The 18,545-nt window shown below is 35.9% G+C and overlaps 2 protein-coding genes across 8 annotated transcripts; both read left to right on the top strand.

Moving 5' to 3' along the window:
* Nucleotides 1-17: 17 nt before the first annotated feature.
* Nucleotides 18-4,422, top strand: LOC140791660 (phosphate transporter PHO1-3). 2 transcript variants are annotated; one of them, XM_073142269.1, is made up of 14 exons: nucleotides 18-396; nucleotides 717-1,017; nucleotides 1,324-1,732; nucleotides 1,851-1,899; nucleotides 1,984-2,055; nucleotides 2,200-2,329; nucleotides 2,411-2,531; nucleotides 2,608-2,857; nucleotides 2,990-3,094; nucleotides 3,163-3,207; nucleotides 3,303-3,455; nucleotides 3,538-3,816; nucleotides 3,942-4,078; nucleotides 4,182-4,422. In XM_073142269.1, the coding sequence occupies exons 1-14, from the start codon at nucleotides 163-165 to the stop codon at nucleotides 4,267-4,269; spliced, it is 2,373 nt and encodes a 790-aa protein (XP_072998370.1). In that variant the 5' UTR covers nucleotides 18-162; the 3' UTR covers nucleotides 4,270-4,422. The 2 variants fall into 2 exon arrangements, with proteins under 2 accessions (XP_072998370.1, XP_072998371.1); XM_073142270.1 differs by having other exon boundaries at nucleotides 236-406.
* A 547-nt stretch (nucleotides 4,423-4,969) lies between these two features.
* On the top strand, nucleotides 4,970-11,566 carry LOC140792819 (probable apyrase 7). 6 transcript variants are annotated; one of them, XM_073144037.1, is made up of 5 exons: nucleotides 4,970-5,137; nucleotides 6,682-6,938; nucleotides 7,056-8,564; nucleotides 9,827-10,149; nucleotides 10,423-10,895. In XM_073144037.1, the coding sequence occupies exons 2-4, from the start codon at nucleotides 6,728-6,730 to the stop codon at nucleotides 10,120-10,122; spliced, it is 2,016 nt and encodes a 671-aa protein (XP_073000138.1). In that variant the 5' UTR covers nucleotides 4,970-5,137; nucleotides 6,682-6,727; the 3' UTR covers nucleotides 10,123-10,149; nucleotides 10,423-10,895. The 6 variants fall into 6 exon arrangements, with proteins under 6 accessions (XP_073000138.1, XP_073000137.1, XP_073000134.1 ...); XM_073144036.1 differs by lacking the exon at nucleotides 10,423-10,895 and adding an exon at nucleotides 11,117-11,566 and having other exon boundaries at nucleotides 6,682-8,564; XM_073144033.1 differs by lacking the exon at nucleotides 10,423-10,895 and adding an exon at nucleotides 11,103-11,566 and having other exon boundaries at nucleotides 6,682-8,564.
* Nucleotides 11,567-18,545: the final 6,979 nt, after the last annotated feature.

The raw sequence follows: 18,545 nt of genomic DNA, 5'->3' as shown, positions 1-18,545 counted from the left end.
GTCTTCCAACACCCACAAATGATGCTCTCCTTCCATCTTTTCTTCACCTCCTCTTCCCTAACTCTAACCTCATCAACTATATATAGTCACTCATGAGTCTCTCTTCAAAAACACATCCAAAGCCTATTCATTACCAATCCTTGAGACAAAAAGGAGGTAAATATGGTGAAGTTTTCTAAGCAGTATGAAGGGCAGCTTGTTCCTGAGTGGAAGGAAGCCTTTGTGGATTACTGGAAGTTGAAGAAGGACCTCAAAAGGATGCAAGCTCTTGGTCCTGATCACCAAGGTCTCATGGACAAGCCACCACAGCCTCCTTTAGCTCAGAGACTCCTCTCTCCCTTGGGGAAGCTCTCTCTGTTTAGATCCTATCCACACAAGCACCATGGAGTCATACAGGCATCCACAAGTTAACTTTGTTTACAATATAAACGACTAAATTCATTATTTTCTATCAGCTTCAAGTTTTTAAAGAACATAGTGAATTCTGACATTTAATTTATACCCTTGTCTCTAGCCTATCATAGCCTCTCCATTGTTCACTCTATGGAGGAACATGGATTGAAAGTACTTCTCTTCTTCTTTCTCCTAGCTATTTAGGACAATGTATATATTATAATGTAGGACCTCAAGATTCTCATGAAGAGATCATCTTGCTCGTTATAATCACTTTCTAATGATTTGCTCTGCTTTAATATGTTACATTTGTCTTCTTTTAGGTTCATAAGAAGCTCGCGAGCTCTGCAAGCAGCGGAGACTTGTATGAGACCGAGTTGTTAGAGCAATTCGCCGACACTGAAGCGGCCAAAGAGTTCTTCATGATGCTCGACCTTCAGCTCAACAAGGTGAATCAGTTCTACAAGGGAAAGGAGAAGGAGTACTTGGAGAGAGGAGAATGCCTAAAGAAGCAGATGGATATCCTTCTTGAGCTCAAGGCTGCACTCAAGCAGCAGAAAGGAAAGGGTCCTGATAGTAATGACTCAAAGGAGGATCCTTCTATATCTTGTTCAATTACATCTGGTAAGTGCATTAGTTTTAGTAAAGATCATGACAACTTATCATGATTATTGCACTAATTACAAACATTATCATGATAAGGTAGGCAAAACAATATAATCAGATTTAAAGTCTAAGTAAAAAGGAAAGAGAATTATTGATGTTCTAAAATCAATTACCTTGGTGTGAAATACATCATCATATTTCTCATGTCATTCTCCTTCTTTGGTCTACCTAGAGCTTATGATCTCATTTCTATCTTATGAATGCTACATTACATTGTATTTAGCGTAATAGTTTTATCTTCTTTTTTTCTTTGGTTGAGAGCAGAGGAGGAATCCACAAGGGGAATAATAGACCAGGATCAAAACCAAAATAACTTACATATAGAATTTGGAAGGATTGAGGAGCAGTTGTCGAGCTCGCGGAGGCTAGATGATTCAGGGACACTACTGAAGGCTAGAAGAGAAGAAGGGAAGTTTAGAAGCCTCTCAGGGAGGTTAATAAGTTTTCAGGGGAAGAACCTAAAGATCAATATACCTCTTACTACACCTACTAGGACTATATCTGCTCTTACATACTTAGTTTGGGAGGATTTAGTAAGTCAGCAGAAGAGATGTGGCCCTGAGGGTGGGAACAAGCTAAGTATCAACAAGACTAAGCTTCATCGTGCGGAGAAGATGATCCGAGGGGCCTTTACCGAGTTATACAAAGGATTAGGATACCTCAGAACTTATCGGTTAGTATATTCATCTAGAATTAACAATATTTTTCCTTTGGTGATAAGCAATGAAAATTAGCATGAATAACTAGTATTCAGATTACTGCTAGTACTAATACAACTATTTCGTCAACAGGAACCTGAACATGCTGGCTTTTGTAAAGATCTTGAAGAAGTTTGACAAGGTCTTATATTTTGTTTGATCTTCTTTTTCTTGAGTTCTTATCAGTACAATTCATGAAAGTTGTATTAATCTATTCATACCTCAGGTGACAGGTAAACAAGTGCTACCCATATATCTCAAAGTTGTTGAGAGCTCCTATTTCAATAGCTCAGACAAGGCAAGTCTATCTCAATCTCTTTATACACATACAGACATAAATAACTTGAATTATAACCAAATTATATTCCTTGAGGTTAACTCTTAACTAACCAGAAGTATTAGGCAAGTACTCAAACTTGTAGCTAAAGAATCATATTTACAGGCAATTAAACTAATGGATGAGGTTGAAGAGATTTTCGTCAAACATTTTGCTGAAGATAACAAGAGAAAGGCCATGAGGTACCTCAAGCCTACTCAACGCCAAGAGTCACATACCGTCACTTTCTTTATTGGTAATTTTTCAGTCATCTAGCTTATACGTCTCAAAGCATTATATTCATTATCTTCTGATTGTATTTGTATTCTTGTTATAGGCCTATTTATGGGATGCTTCATTGCATTGTTCATCGGTTACTGTATAATTGCACATATAGCTGGTATGTATACTCAGCAATCGGATTCTATCTACATGGAAACTGTCTACCCTGTCTTGAGGTATAAATCCAAATCTGCACCTTAGTAGCCGTGATTCTTATATAGCATTTGTTAACATCAAATGTATGAACTGCAGCATGTTCAGCCTCTTGTTTCTGCACCTGTTCCTCTATGGATGTAACATTTTCATGTGGAGAAAGACGCGCATAAATTACAGCTTTATATTTGAATTTTCACCTACTAAGGAGCTGAAGTATAGGGATGTGTTCTTGATCTGCACCACATCTATGACTATAGTGGTAGGGTTCATGTTTTCCCACTTGGCCCTCACTGTGAGAGGGTACTCATCTACTGAAATCCAAGCAATCCCTGGCATTTTACTTTTGGTGAGATGACATTCCCTTTTCATACTAATTGAGAGAATCAAGAACATATTGAGGTGGTGGATAACACCAAATATTCTTACAATCTTATGAGATAATCTTGGCATAACAAGGTACCATTCTGATGTGCTACAGATGTTCTTGGTGTTGCTTGTGTGCCCTTTCGATCTCCTCTACCGATCAAGTCGCTACCACTTCCTTAGAATCATAAGAAATATCATCCTGTCCCCCTTGTATAAGGTACTTATCTTGTTGCTAGTTTTGAAACCATGCATCAGAATTAGTAGCTAACTTTTACATACTTGCAGGTGGTTATGGTAGACTTCTTCATGGCTGATCAACTCTGCAGCCAGGTATTCGTCAGTAAAATATTGTAAATTCTGAGGATTTCTTCGGGAAGAACATTAAAGATTAACTTGAAAAATGAATGAATACTTGATGAACATAGGTTCCAATGCTTAGGAGTTTGGAGTATGTGGCTTGCTACTACATCACTGGAAGCTATAAAACACAAGACTATGGCTATTGCATGACAACTAAACATTTCAGAGACTTGGCTTATGCTGTATCATTCCTACCTTACTACTGGAGGGCCATGCAGGTAAAAATAAATCACACATAGTTTCTTATTATTCCGATTATATATTATTTGTTCTCTAAGCTCAAACTCTTGTTCATATTAGTGTGCAAGAAGATGGTTTGATGAAGGGGAGATGAGCCATCTCATTAACTTAGGAAAGTATGTGTCTGCTATGTTTGCTGCTGGCGCAAAAGTTGCATATGAGAAGGAGAAAAGCGTCGAATGGCTATCGCTCGTTGTTGTTATGTCGAGCGGTGCAACTGTATATCAATTATACTGGGATTTTGTAAAGGATTGGGGATTACTCCAGATCAATTCGAAGAACCCGTGGCTTAGGAATGAGTTGTTACTCAAAAGGAAGTTCATATACTACTTATCAATGGTATGTTCTACTACACATATTATCCTTACCATAAAAATTTAGCTCTTAACGACAAGATATTATCGAAACAAGTTGCATCTCTGATAATTACATGCGTGTAACATTCTCGTGAACTTATTTCGCAGGGCTTAAATCTTGTCTTAAGGCTTGCTTGGCTGCAAACTGTTATCCACCCTAATTTTGGGGGCTTGGATTCAAGAGTAACTTCATTCTTCTTAGCAGCTCTGGAGGTGATCCGAAGAGGACACTGGAACTTTTATCGGTAAAATTATCGCTCTAAATTGGCCAAAACACTCTCCCTGTTCTTGTATCATTTTTAGAAGATTGCCAACAATACTAAGTTCAGTAGAATTTTAATACTGCAGGTTGGAGAATGAACATCTGAACAATGCTGGAAAATTCAGGGCAGTAAAGACTGTTCCATTGCCTTTCCATGAAGTGGATCAGGATTGATTTTGCTGATGATCTGAAGCTGGAGTTTACTATGCCATGACTTTGCAATTTCTTCGGTTTTTTTATCAGAATCAGTGATGTTAGAAAGAGCACATACATGTACACAGTGATTCATTCTTCATCCTATTTTAATGAAAACAAATTGCATCAAAATCCACATTGTTGATTGTTTGCAAACTAAGCAGCAGTAGCTTCAATTGCTCATCTATAATAGAGCCTTGAACTCGGGAAGTACAAGAGATTAAAAGAACAAATTAAGAATATTAAAATTTTACACTCTTATGTTTTCTATCTATCTTCTTTAATTTTATCCGGCAAACAACTTTTGAGGGACTTCAAAATTTCATTTCAAACTTTGTTGGTGTCTCTACTATCTTAGATCGTTAAAATGTTATTACATTTAAGCCGGGTCGTGGATCACAGTGGTTATAGTCTTACCGATCCGATCCGAACCGAACCGAACTGAACACTACCCGATCCGATATGACCCCGGCCAAGCCCAAATGCCCAATGGACAAGGGAAGGGGGGGGACCCACCTAGATCTAATAATCCTCTCTTTTTTTAAGTCTCTCTTCCATTATTACTCTATTTAGTGGTTAATTTAGGATTATTAGTACACTTCTCACCATTAAAAAAAAATCCCTGTTATTATTTTTATATTATTTAGGCATGTAGCACACTTTTCTTTTCTTTTACTCTCTCTCTCATCACCAAACTACTCTCTCTCTCTCTCTCTCTCTATATCTCTCTCTCTCTATATCTCTCTCTCACAACCTGAACGACCATCACCGGCGATTTTCCTCTCTCGCCTCCGCAGCGCGAGCCGCCGGCCCCACCAATCGCTGCTGGATAGGGCCACGGGCGTAGGTCAGTCGACTGGTTCGAAGCTTTTTAGCGATCCTGCTTCCTTGCCGAAAGATCTGAAGTGTTTTCTCGTTCAACGGGTGTAATTTGATGAGATTTGGCTGCCCATTGATCTGTTAGGTTTCGGATTGGGTAGCGCCTATTGATTGCGGTGTGATATGTTGATTTGGATGCTTGTTGTGATTTTTCTGGTCGGGATTTCTTTTTGGGTCTTCTTTCCTTGATGGTAAAGGAGGATCTTTGCCTGATTTGTTGGAATGATGATTGGGACAGTGTAAAGGTAGATCTTTTCTTCGAAAGGCGTGCTGGTTTTAGGGAGAGTTGGTTTTGTAGTTGTAGGAATTGCCGTTATGAGTTTTATACCTTTCTATGCTAACTAGGTATGGTTTGGCACCTGGAATAGATAGCGCCTGGTCGTTTTGCATGTGATCTGAACTGCTATTGGATTGTCATAGGAGTCTAAATCATAATTAATCTTCCAGCATAAGATTTGTCTGCTATGCAACCTCTAAATTTGATAATATATGATAAGAAAGTGAGAAAGAGGCAATCATTTGTTTTTCAGGACATATATGTTCTTGTTTGAGTTTACTGAATCAAACATTTCAATGCATGTATGGAAGCTTGTCTCTTCTGGGATGCTTTTACCTCTTAGTTTTTGCCAAGAAGTTACGAGTTCCATTAGTTCCTGTTAGCTTCTCTTTTTTTTTTAATTATGCTATTTGATGTAGTTATGTATTGCATTTTTGAATGCTCAATTGAAGTTAACTACCTTTATTAAGATAGAAAAACATAATTTTATTAGTCAAGGTCTTAAGAAAATGTGTCATATTATACAATTGCTCACAGTTTGTCAATTTCTCCCTGATTCATCATTATATCATTTCTGTGTGATGTTATATGGTCACTTTAACAAGAAACTTTGGAGAGATAAAATAATTCTGGTAGCTTGGTCCTAAGAATTTCTTCATGTCTTGCCCCGTGGAGTGTCATTGGTTTAAGGTGCATTGGTCAAAATGAATTATTTGACACTTTTACGGTTTTACCTACTTTCTCTGTAACTTGATTCATTTCATTTTTTGTCCCAGCATCCTTCTGTTAGTGTGTAGTAGTTGTAGATGACTAGATGCAATTTGGAGAATTTGTTTATCTGTTGAGCTGATTCTCTTTATCTTTTCTCTTCTGTCATGTTATGTGGAAATGAACTGTGATATATAAATATATTTAATTTACTATTGCGTGATTTGGTATTTCTTTTGTCACTTGGCATTTTGTTCTACTGGTTTTGCATTTTGTAAATTTTAACATCCTGAAAGGGGTATTCTTCTTATAGGAAGAACAAGAGAATCCTTTTTATTTTGTTCTCATTCTGGATTTTTTTAATTCACATGTTTTTATATATTTGTAAACAAAGTCGTTGAGTTGCTTTCTAGGAATTCTGTCTTTTATATCTGTTGAAAAATAGTTATTTTATCATATCTTTCATTTGCCAGCATTCTAGTTGTTATTGTCCTAGCATGTTGAAGTAGTTATTTGGCATCATATAGGTTGGACTGAGATATTGGACAAATTAAACTGGAATAGTGAAGAATTATGCGGATTTCTTTGTCTCTACAAGATCTCCCAACATTCACTAAAATTGATCCAGCAGAGAGAGAATTTGACCTTGAAACTGATCAGAGTTATGGACGTACAAAACCTCTCCGTACTCTAGAAAGAGAAGGTGTTGCATCAAGCTTTTCTAAGGAGAAATCATCTCCATCAACCCCAACTAAACGAAAGAAATGGATACGAGCAGTTTTAGGTGCTAGTGCACTTCTCTTATTGTTTTTACTGATTTATGTATGTTCAAGATACTTTAGTAGTTATCTGCCTCCTAGAGCGTCCAAGTATTATGTGATCCTTGATTGTGGTAGTACAGGCACACGAGTGTATGTCTATGAGTGGTCTATTGATCAAACCAAAGGAAATGCAAATTTGCCTATTGCCTTGAGATCATTACCTGAACATCCTCAGCAGAAATATAATGCTAGAAGTGGCCGTGCTTACCAGCGTATGGAAACTGAGCCTGGTTTTGATAAACTAGTACGAAATGCTTCTGGCCTAAAAGCTGCAATAAAGCCACTTCTTCACTGGGCTGAAAAGCAGATACCAAGACATGCCCATAAGCATACCTCTCTTTTTCTGTATGCTACAGCAGGTGTTCGCAGGTTACCAAGTTCTGATTCACAGTGGCTTCTGGACAAGGCATGGACCATTTTAAAGAATTCTTCATTCTTGTGTAATAGAGACTGGGTTAAGATTATAACAGGCATGGAGGAAGCTTATTATGGATGGATAGCTCTTAACCATCATATGGGGTTGTTGGGTTCCTTGCCACCTAGAATGACTTATGGCTCACTAGATTTGGGTGGTTCATCATTGCAAGTTACTTTTGAAACAGAAAAACCAATGCATGATGATACAACTATAAGTTTGAGGATTGGAGCTGCTAGTCATCATCTCAGTGCATATTCTCTCTCAGGATATGGATTAAATGATGCATTTGATAGATCTGTTGCCCATCTCCTAAAAAGTCTAGGAGGAACAACTATGGCTGGTGTAGATAATGGTAAAATTCAGATTAAGCATCCATGCTTGCAGAATGGGTACAGAGAGGATTATTCTTGTTCTTACTGTGCTGCGCTTAACCAAGAAGGAAGTCCCCTTATTGGAGGTAGAACCATGAGCAAAGGGAAACCTGGAACAGTTGTTCAACTAATTGGTGCTCCTCACTGGGAGCAATGTAGCGCTGTTGCAAAGATAACAGTGAATCTTTCTGAATGGTCTAATGTAAGCTCTGGATTTGATTGTAAACTCAAACCTTGTGCACTTCGCGATGGTCTACCAAAACCACACGGGCAGTTCTATGCCATTGCTGGGTTCTTTGTGGTCTTCCGGTTTTTCAATTTGACCTCAGAGGCTACTCTTGAAGATGTTTTGAAGTTGGGTCAGCAGTTTTGTGAGAAACCATGGGAAGTTGCAAAGAGTAGTGTTGCACCACAGCCTTTTATAGAACAGTATTGCTTCAGGGCTCCATATATCGCATCTCTTCTAAGGGATGGATTGCACATCAAGGATAACCAAGTGGTCATTGGCTCTGGTAGTATCACCTGGACACTAGGCGTTGCTTTAACAGAGGCTGGAAACTCGTTATCTAACAGAATTGGTCTTCAAGGGTATAGACTTCTACATGCAGAGATAAATCCGAAGATTCTTTGGATATTGTTCGTGATATCATTTATATTATTACTATGTGCCCTGTCATGTCGCAAAAATTGGATGCCAAGAATTTTCCGCAGGTCATACCTTCCACTTTTCAGGCATAATAGTGCAACCAACTATATGTCATCCCCTTTCAGGTTTCAGGGGTGGGGTTCTATTAGTCCAGGTAAGACTTCTAATTGGGTTTCTCATAACCACTTGCAAGAACTTCTATGTTGAGGCCACAAATTGGTATATCCTCTCATGCATTTCTCTCTGGCTAGATATTTGCCAGAATAGCATGTCATGAATGCAGAATTTTTTTATATGAAATTTGTGGCATCTCACCTTTTCCATTCATAGAAGGAAAATTGAAAAGAATTCTTTTTGTAATGTTACTTGCTTTGTTAAGACTAGCCAATGAAGCTTCTTCAGTCAACTTATAAGTTAAAGCGTTCTATGATCTCTGCATTACCATTAATACGAATTCAATTAATTTTGACCGACAAACTTTTCATCAAGGTAATTTTATTTCGCTTTATTCTGTAATAGTCAACTCTTACTAGGCTTGCCATATAGCTAGTTAGTTTCTTTGTTTCTTTTGTTTGCATACTTTGCCTATGTTATGTGTTCTCTGTGATTTTGCTATAGATCCACAACACTGCTCTGCTATTCATTGTGCATGCTTATTGGGACACCAGCATCTTAAATTGTATGATATTATTAGGCCAATTTGATCATTTGCATTGGAGATCTTTTATTTGTATATTTCTCCTTTTATATTGTTTATTGATTGGTGAGTTTCCATTCTTACTGGTTGGAACTTGGAACTTCCAGTTTCATCAATTTTCTTGCCTGCGATGAATGCAAGTCATTTAGCCTGATCTAAAATTTTACTTCTTTACAATTTCTTTCTGGATTTTTGGCTGTTCCCCATCCATATTACCAGTGTACGCTTCTGATAGCAAGCATCAATAGCCTCCTTACCGATCTGTTGATAGTTCGTCTTAAATTTAAGCATACAGGGCAAAATTGAAAAGAGGAATTATATTCTTTTATCCTATTCTCAGCTTTCATTCTTTTCTTTCTTTCTCATATATTCTTATTTCAGCATATGTGATCTTATGAAATAGGCCATCGTTTCTACAATTTTACTGGGTAGTCCAAATGCTTCTTTTAAGTCACAGATTTCACATGTAAACTCTTCCTTCAATATTTGTTGTTATCTATTAGCTAAGTTGAAAGTATCATTGCAATTTAACATGTCAATGTTTATATCAAGTTATTAACTTCTTTATTATCACGATGTAGACAAACTTCTATATTGGACCAGAGCTCTCTACTTGTTTTTTTTTTCTTTTAGATTCCATTCTACAATAATAAGTATCTTGATTGCAACTATGGAAACAGAATCTGATGTATTATGGTTCTGTTCTTTTTACTTATTAGGTGACGGAAGAACAAAGATGCCGCTGAGTCCTACTGTAGCAGGTTCCGAGCAGCATCCATTTAGCATGGGACACGGGTTAGGAGGAGGCAGCGTTCAGCTTGTGGAATCATCAATGTCTCCATTGGGTGTTTCACATAGCTATTCGGCTGGTAGCTTAGGTCAGATACAATTTGCTAATGGAATGGGATCCTTCTATAAGCCCCTCCGGGGTCAGACAACTCTTTCAAGTCGAAGATCCCAATCTAGAGAAGACCTTAATGCATCATTGGTGGAAGCCCACTTGGGGAAGGTTTAGCATATATCTGGACCGTTGACGAGACTGGTATGAGCCCTTATGCTATAACAAACCATGTATATAATAACACTGAAGTATTTGAATTTTTTACCTAATGAGAACATCAATTTTGTACCGTCCATAAGGTATCAATGTTGAAAAGTACTCCATAAGGCATCTTCCACATATATTAGTAGCTGCCAGTTTCATTCAGTATTTAGTACATATAGCGTGACATGAGTGGTAAAGCTTGTTATTCAACTTCCAAATTTTCAGAAGCCTTATAGGTTGAGGCTATATTAAATGCTTCTCTTGAAGCAGGTGTAGGATAATAACCACTCAAAAAACTGCCGGATGGCGAGGTCACGTTACTGCAGCACTCTTCAATCCCCCATCAAACCGTGCTTGCGATGCCCTTCAAGTTTCCATTATTGACATGGAGATTCCATAAACTCCTCTGGATTCTTTCTTCCCCCATAAACAGCCAGCTAAAATTATTCCCATCTTGTTATATTGTTATTAATTTTCCATTCATTCATTGGTGTATTACTGATTTTGTAGACATGCCAAAAATATACAGGCATACAGCCAACTTTCTTCATACCAATTCTGCGGAGGTAGAGGATACATGTTAATTTTGGGTTACATCTCATTGTTGTTGTCATTGATGTACATTATGAACTGACATAATATTTGTATTGCTGCTCACTATGTTAACCTTAAGATGGTATCTAATCTCTCAATGAAGTAGCTTCTGATATACATCAGTTGCATTAAGTCCGGTATTTCCGACAGCAGCATCATTCAGTGACTTCAAGTGGAGTAAAAATGTATTCTACTGTTTGATCATTACTTTTGATAACTTGATGATTTTAGTGTTTTTGACAATATCACAGGGGCTATGAGCTGTTTGTTGACTTTAATCTCTTTTCAGTTGTTAATCTCTTCTCAGATTTTGATGAATGGTATAATTAGTTATTTCTCACATTAAATGGCCACAGGCCATTCTCCTCAGGCACATTGACTGCAGGATTCTTTGTACATGGAAACCACCACACTGGTACATTTTCAGATCTTAGGTACCACTAGGACTCCACACCACAAACATTCTTCCTCCGGTTGGTCGAGCGAGTTTGTTGCGGAAGTCGAGGCAAACAGCGTGGCTTGCAATGTGGATCCACATTGAGTCATATGTTACAAGGGATCTATCTGGCTTGATTGGTTCTGATTGCATCCATTAAATGTCTAGACACATGATTCTGTTTGAGAGATGGGGGAGTCCAACCACCGTGGAGATGGTTCCAAAAGTTTGAAACAAGTTATGTCATGGGTTTAATAATCATATCATTTAGTTCAATTTGGGAGCAAAGTGAACACTTTTTTCCTCACTGCTTTCTTGCTTCATGTCTCCTTGAATCTAATGCATGCCTAGTTATTATTCAGATAGCAATAGCTTTATTGCTTACCTTAATTCTTTGTCAGTGATGCTAATATTGTGCATGGAATGCTAACGTGCCTCCACTATAAGATTAAATCCAAAAGCTTAAACTATTAGATTAATGTTAAATAATTAGTTGTTTCTTTTTTTTCTTTTATTGAAGTTTAGCTGGCTTAAACATGCATCTAGCGTAGTACCGACTACGCGGTTCAAATTCAATCCGACCCGCTAAGAATCCACCCTCTCCCTCTATTGTGCAAATTTTGTTACAAAATATCATTAACCCTAGTTAATTGGTCACTAAATTCAAATTATATATAGGGAATCAAAACTTACACTAAAGTAAAATAACTCAAATATAGGGTATCTCAAATGTTGGAGAGCATAGCAAATCTTTCTTTGAGGGTAGGAACTTATTGGAGTTACTCTCTGATAAACTTGTGTTTCTATTTTTATTTTATTTTAATTTAATTTATTTTGAGTTTGTTGTAGTAGATATGGCAAAAGAATAGGCACACAAGAGGGGGAAAACTATCTAAGATTTGAATCATTCTCTGCTGGAAAGTAAGCATGATACGTGGAAGATATGGAGAGGAATTCTAGAAAATCTTTGCTATAAAACGTTGAAGGACTCTTCCCTCTCCCTAAGTCCTGTATAAACGACTAGAGGAGGGAGGCAGACGACAGAAGCACCTTCTCTTCTGCATAGATATTTTTGTCTGCGATCCATCCTTCTCCATTCGATTCTCATCAGAAGGCTGTCATTGCTTCATCAACCTACCCAGGAAGCCATGGTTTATCCCCCTATCATGCCAGGAAACAAGTAAACATCTCTCTCTCTCTCAGATCAAACAAGTTGACAACAGTACTTCTAATGCAACACTTTTACACGTATATATGCATATATTACGTGTGTGTGTGTGTAAATATATAATGGGTGTGTGTGTGTGTGTGTGTGTGTTTTGTTTGTATACCTTTCAAAAACCCCTTGCTTGCTTGTTGCTTGTATGTACAATTGTACATAGATACCCATATGAATACTTTTCAAATTAAATCCCAATAATTAATAGAAATAAGATAAATATCCTTAACTAAAAATAATTTATGAAAATTAGAATAAGAATAGTTTCTAAAATTTTTCAAATTTTAATTATTAGTTAACTCCAAGGGTACTAGAAAAATAAGAGTTTTAAAAAGTATACATATAAATATCAAATTTGGAGTTTGGAGTATATAAGAAAATATATGCAAAAAAAAGACCATATATTACATTAAAACATATGTATATCAAAAGGAAGGTTTTTTTTTTTTTTTTTTTTTGAGACTGAGAATTGTTATTTCTACTCTTTTGGAATTCATTTAATGGATGTATATCTTCTAAATTCTTTCACTTATGGATGTAACTGCAGAAAAATATCTACAGACGATGCACTGGAGTTTCTGGGTATAGTGAGAAAAACATTTCAAGGCCAACTAGCTAAGTATCAGGAATTCCTTGACATCATGAAGGACTTTGCAAGCAAAAGGTTAGGTTTTTACTCTCTTTTTTTATTAATTACTGCCATTTTTTTTCTTTCTTTTTTCTTTCTTTCTTTTTTAAACACTTCTATCTTTTATTATTCATCTAATATTAACTCTCTTTGTTTTTCTTTTTTGCACATAGTAGGATTGATACTCATGAAGTAGTCTTGAAGGTAGAGACATTATTTTGTGGCCATCCAGATTTGCTCTTTGGCTTCAACATCTTTGTACCTGATGGCCATGAGATCACTACTGACTCTTCTTCTGACTCTTTTGAGGAACAGCTTGCACATTATATGAAGAACATCAATCTAAAGTGAGAAATAAAATAAAAACATTCTCTACTTGAGAGACATTCCACTCCAAGAATTAGGGCTTCTTCCTAATGGTGCTAGGTAGTAGAAGGATCATTCTATGTATATGTTGGACTTTGGAGATTATAGTATATGAAATTGTCTTAATATTCTTTACCACTTTCTTGGTCTCAAACATAAATCATGAAAAAGAACAGTGATTTATGAAGCATTTTTTTTTATTCTCGAGGGTTAGATATGGGCCGGATAAAAAACTAATTTCATCCCGTTTTAGCTAATATATAAATTCACATAGTTTAGGTTTCAAGTCGTGTGTATAATCGAATTATTACTCTGAACTAAACGCTATCGAAACATTGTTCAAAGCCATCGACGCTACTGAACTACTTCTCTAAGCCAACTACACCAATCAATTTCAACCGAGCCGAGCTATAAAGACAAGCCATAAAATCACCAAACAATTCCATCTACAATAACTATTTGCCACAAATAAGATATCTTATATTTTACAAAATATTTACGTAACGTAAAGAATTTCTAGGAAAAAAGCTACAAAACATGGAGCATGGTTTAATATTCATCAATTTATTAGAACTGTTTATTATAATTAATTCTAATGATTCAATAATCCTACTGATTATTTTTAAATAACAAGTTTAATCTTTTTGCTCTTCCAACCAAATGATTTATTAATGTTGGGTCTCTTTTACATGCAAATTTTTTAGAAAGAAAAGCTATACTTGAAAATAGTTAACCTAATTGGGCTAAGTGCTTAGAATCTTGATATAATCTCAAATCATATCATAATTCCTAACTTTTTCTCCTCTCTTTCCTTGACAAAAACAAGTGACTTATTCCAAGCACTAACTATACCCATCTTATCTGGCAACCAAACAAGCATAGGGAACAAGGAATCAAGAACTATTCTTATCCAGGACTTTGATGACTTACTCTGGTCTAAGTCTAAAAACTTTATGAATAAATAATATAGAGATTTTTACATACTTGCCACCAAAGAATTTTTAAATATCATAATTGTCACTATATTCTTCCTGCAAACTCTAATTAAATCTAACTAATCATAGTTAGAACTAAACTTTCATTATAAAAATAAAATTTTGCCATTATATGCATTTTTTAAAATCATTCAAGAACTGTCTAATGCTACATGATATTATAGTACAAGCAAAAAATCTTCTTTTTTATTAGAGGAAAAAAATTAGTAATAAATATTTTACACAATAAATTTTACAAAAGAAAGTTATTTTAGTTATTGATATGCATTTGTTAACTTTAGTTAAGAACTATATGCTAGAAGTATTTAATAAATATTCTATCAGAACTATAATAGCAATTCTAAAAGAATATTTTAAAAGTTTTAAGTCATAATTATAATATCGGAAGTTCATATCATATATGATAAATCTAAATATCAAATTTGAAGATCTTTGTCAGAGATAAATTTGTAGAAAATTAGATAAAATTTTTAATTCATCTAAAATAATATTTATAAAATTTTAGATTATATATATTTAGCTTATCTTTGTCATCTAAGTTCTAATCGTTATATTTTGAATGCGTTAAAAGACTTATTATCTCTAACGACTAACCTTCAACTTAGACATTTAAGTTGATCTAAAATAATGGGAAAAAATAAGTACTCGGACCACATGAGTTAGATTTAAGTTGAAAATATATGAAGTTTTTATGTAATTGAGTCAAATTATGAGGGAGTAAATTGTAATTTCTCCTTCAAAAACAACTGCAATTAATTTGCAAGAAGTCCACTTTATGGCTTGGCAATTGCCATCCAGTCAAAATGGGTCGGATCAGAGTGATAACGGATCCGGGTCGGTTATAATCCTATCAACCTAATCCCTGTCGGTAATCTCACTGCGGTGACGAGAACTACTCGGGCGGTCACGAAAGTGCCGGTGAGAATAAGCTCCCTTTGCTCCTAAGTCTCCAACGCCTCTTTGGCTTCTTTTTTCCCTTTTCTTGTCCCTCTTTGGTTTCTCCTTCCCGAGCCTCCAAAGCTGCTACCTTTCCTTCTTTTCGTCGCTCATAATCATTGGGTTGGTAAGCAAAGCTGTTCTTTTCTGGATTTTATGCGTCTTCTTTGTTGATCTCCAATTGGGTTATTCCGTAGCTATTGATTGGTTTCAGACTAGAATCTGCAATCACTTCTTTTCCCATTCCTTTCTGATGTTTTTGTTGATGGGTTCTTTATTTGAAGTCTCTTTTTTTCTAAAATTCCAGTGGATTATTTGATTCTTAGTGTTATGGTACTGCTGATTGCAGCTGTAATTTATCTGATTCTCATTCTGGCCTTCTAATTCTATTGTTATATCGTGGATAACATGGCGTTGTTACGTTGTTTGTGATGAGATTGTGAAGGTTATGGCGAGGGAAAAGTTCATGTTTAGAGGGCATTCAAGTCTGATGTTGGATTTCAGTGCCTTGCTAGCTAAATGGAGGCCTGTTACCTTTGAGGAGTCTCTCATCTTTGTGAAGAAAGTGAAGGTGAGAAGTGGTTTTAGATAATCTCTTTTCTCATAAGAGAATTGTGCTTATTTTATGGGTAATGCAGAATTGAGGAGGTAATTATTAACTGTGTTGTTCTGTTATGATGGTTTCTCTGTGATGAACTGTTGGCTGGTCTTATATGCCTCAAGGATCAAATGCAATAGACGAATTCAACTTGCTGTAGCTAGAAATGGAATTCTTACAGTGAACTCTATGAGACAGACAAAGCACATTTTCTCAGTGTCTGCAACATATATGTTTTCCTAAACTCTTTTTTATATAATTAATGTTGCCCATTGTTATTCGTGAGGTCTCTATCAGTAAATTCTAACATCAATCAGCCTGAGGTGAGCAAGCGAAGACATTTTCAGAGTTCAAACATAGCTAAACTGCTAAAGTCAATTTGAAGTTGAACGTGAGGCACTTGACACGATCGCGAAGATTTGTTCTTTGATTCATTAATGAGATTCGAGGAATATATTCTTCGATGGTTCTTTATGATTAACTGTGTTATTTGCATATGTTGACTAAAAATATGATTTAATGCTACTCAGATAATGTACCTCTATATGATGCTTGTGTGACATACCACATAAAGATCCATCAGATGGACAATTCTGAATTTCAGATATTAATCGACTGCAATTTGTTCTCTAAACCAAATACAGGATGAAATACAAGTTGCTCACAAATAGCTTACACATTTGATAACCTAGTCTCACTTACAATATGCTACTTCTTTTTGTAGCAAAGCCAAATTTTAGATAGCAACAATCAGGTGGCTACTTTATTTTTTTTTCTGGCAATGCACTTAATTGGACTCTAGAAATTTATTACTGTGGCTGAAGTTAAATACTCAGTTGACTTCTCTTATATGATTTGTAGAACCATTTAAATATCTTAAATTAAGGTAGAAAATACTGTAATATTATATCTATATCCTAACTTCCCTTGACTGGAAATATCCCCATTACTGTGGAATCATAATTAATTCATTTAGTTGTTCCTTTTGTCTCCTGGTAATGAAGTTTCCAGCCTTTACTTTTGAATAATTTACTTTACTTTTTATGGTTTTATTCCATTCATTGTGCTTATTTCACATTCCTTGGGCAGTCATAATAAAGAAAATCTTTTTAGATGCTTTGGGCAGCCAAACTCATACTACCGGCTAAGCAACTCTCATACCCCCACATCCATAACAGATATAAGTCCTCTTTTGTAAGGATTCATTACTTGCTTAGATATGCTTTCCCTGCACCCGTCTTCAAACAAGAATGAAACCATATTCCATCTAAAATGAATAGCGGAGTAGCCTCATGCTAGCATTTCAAGAAACTAAGAATAGTCCATTGTCCCTTTCGTATTTGAATTATCGTAACACCTGTTTCTATGTCCTTGTTTCTTCAAATTGTGGGAGAAGCTGCAGATTTCAACGGATACTCCCGAGTCCTGAGCCTATTCCTATGATCCCAGGTTAGCTTTGAGTTGACAAAATGTTTAGCCTCTCCCAACAAACAATCATTTTCTCTCTTGATAACAGGCTTGCAATAATGAAAGTTGTAACAAATATTTGAAATTTAGAACATTTCTTTTTTGATAATTTTACATTTAGGCAACCCCTAACCTGTGAGCATATAGGCCTTTAAATGTTGTGTTATGCTGCCTGGGTAATTTCATAACTTAGGGCAGCACCGGCAATTGAAAGTTTTGTGGTGACAAGCCTCCATTAGCATTGACTTTTATATGATGCATGGAGATCATCACCTTATTAGTCTATGGAAAGGTTGCATCTTTAGAAGAGCCAGTTACGACCACATAAGCATCTTTCTCTATTCTTCGCAATAGTTTGTGTATGTAGTATGACATTGAATTTTGAGTAATGCTATATTTTGTCAAATTAATGTCTCTTAGTACGTATTAGTTGTAATATAGTTAGGTGCAAGCTCATGCTATAAAAGTAACACTTAACATCAATTATCAAAAAGAGAACTCTGTGATAAGAGAGCAGAAACTTCATTGCTCCTGACATCGAGAATTAGTTGAATATGATTGATATTACTTCATATTTTCTTAATGATGCAATAACATGACTACTATAACTTGTGGTGCCATGATTAGTTCCTCTCTTTTGCAGGCGCGTGATTACATGTTGTACTTGTCACTCTTTGATATTCTTAGCAGGAAGGAACTCGTGTCACTTGAAATGTACCAAGAGGTACAAGTGTTATCATGTATAAATTTATGCCCCTTTTGAAAAATTCTTACTTAGTTGTGATTGTGTTCTTTGGCCTTCCTTCTTTTGTAGTTACTACTGCTCTTCCAGAATCATGACGACTTACGAGAAGAAATAAAACGGTTCAGACCTCTTGCTCCTCCAAAAGTTGTATCCAATCAAAATACTCTCTGGATGTTTCTTTTCCTTTTACCCCTAATTCTCCTAAGCTTAATCCTAGTGCTTGAGAAGCCATTAGCTTGTCTCATTCAACAAACTTTTGTTAACTATTGACAAAAGTTAGAACAGTTACTGCTTAAATAAATTGTAATTTGTATATATATATATCTCTGAAGCTCATCATTCAAGATATGTCAGTGGTTATCAATCTTGTTCAGATGTTATATTCAGCAGAATGCATTTGTTGCCACAA

The sequence above is a fragment of the Typha latifolia genome, chromosome 7, assembly GCF_019914945.1.
Source record: "Typha latifolia isolate L0001 chromosome 7, TyphaL0001v2, whole genome shotgun sequence".
In the NCBI taxonomy this organism is placed as follows: Eukaryota; Viridiplantae; Streptophyta; class Magnoliopsida; order Poales; family Typhaceae; genus Typha; species Typha latifolia.
This window is presented reverse-complemented; position numbering and strand designations above follow the sequence as displayed.

Excerpts from the sequence above, each read along its gene's own strand:
- LOC140791660 (XM_073142269.1), top strand. The coding sequence starts at position 163 with ATGGTGAAGTTTTCTAAGCAGTATGAAGGGCAGCTTGTTCCTGAGTGG. Across the intron at positions 1,018-1,323 it reads ATCTTGTTCAATTACATCTG|AGGAGGAATCCACAAGGGGA; the intron begins GTAAGTGCATTA and ends GGTTGAGAGCAG. Across the intron at positions 1,733-1,850 it reads GGATACCTCAGAACTTATCG|GAACCTGAACATGCTGGCTT; the intron begins GTTAGTATATTC and ends TTTCGTCAACAG.
- LOC140792819 (XM_073144036.1), top strand. The coding sequence starts at position 6,728 with ATGCGGATTTCTTTGTCTCTACAAGATCTCCCAACATTCACTAAAATT. Across the intron at positions 8,565-9,826 it reads GTGGGGTTCTATTAGTCCAG|GTGACGGAAGAACAAAGATG; the intron begins GTAAGACTTCTA and ends TTTACTTATTAG.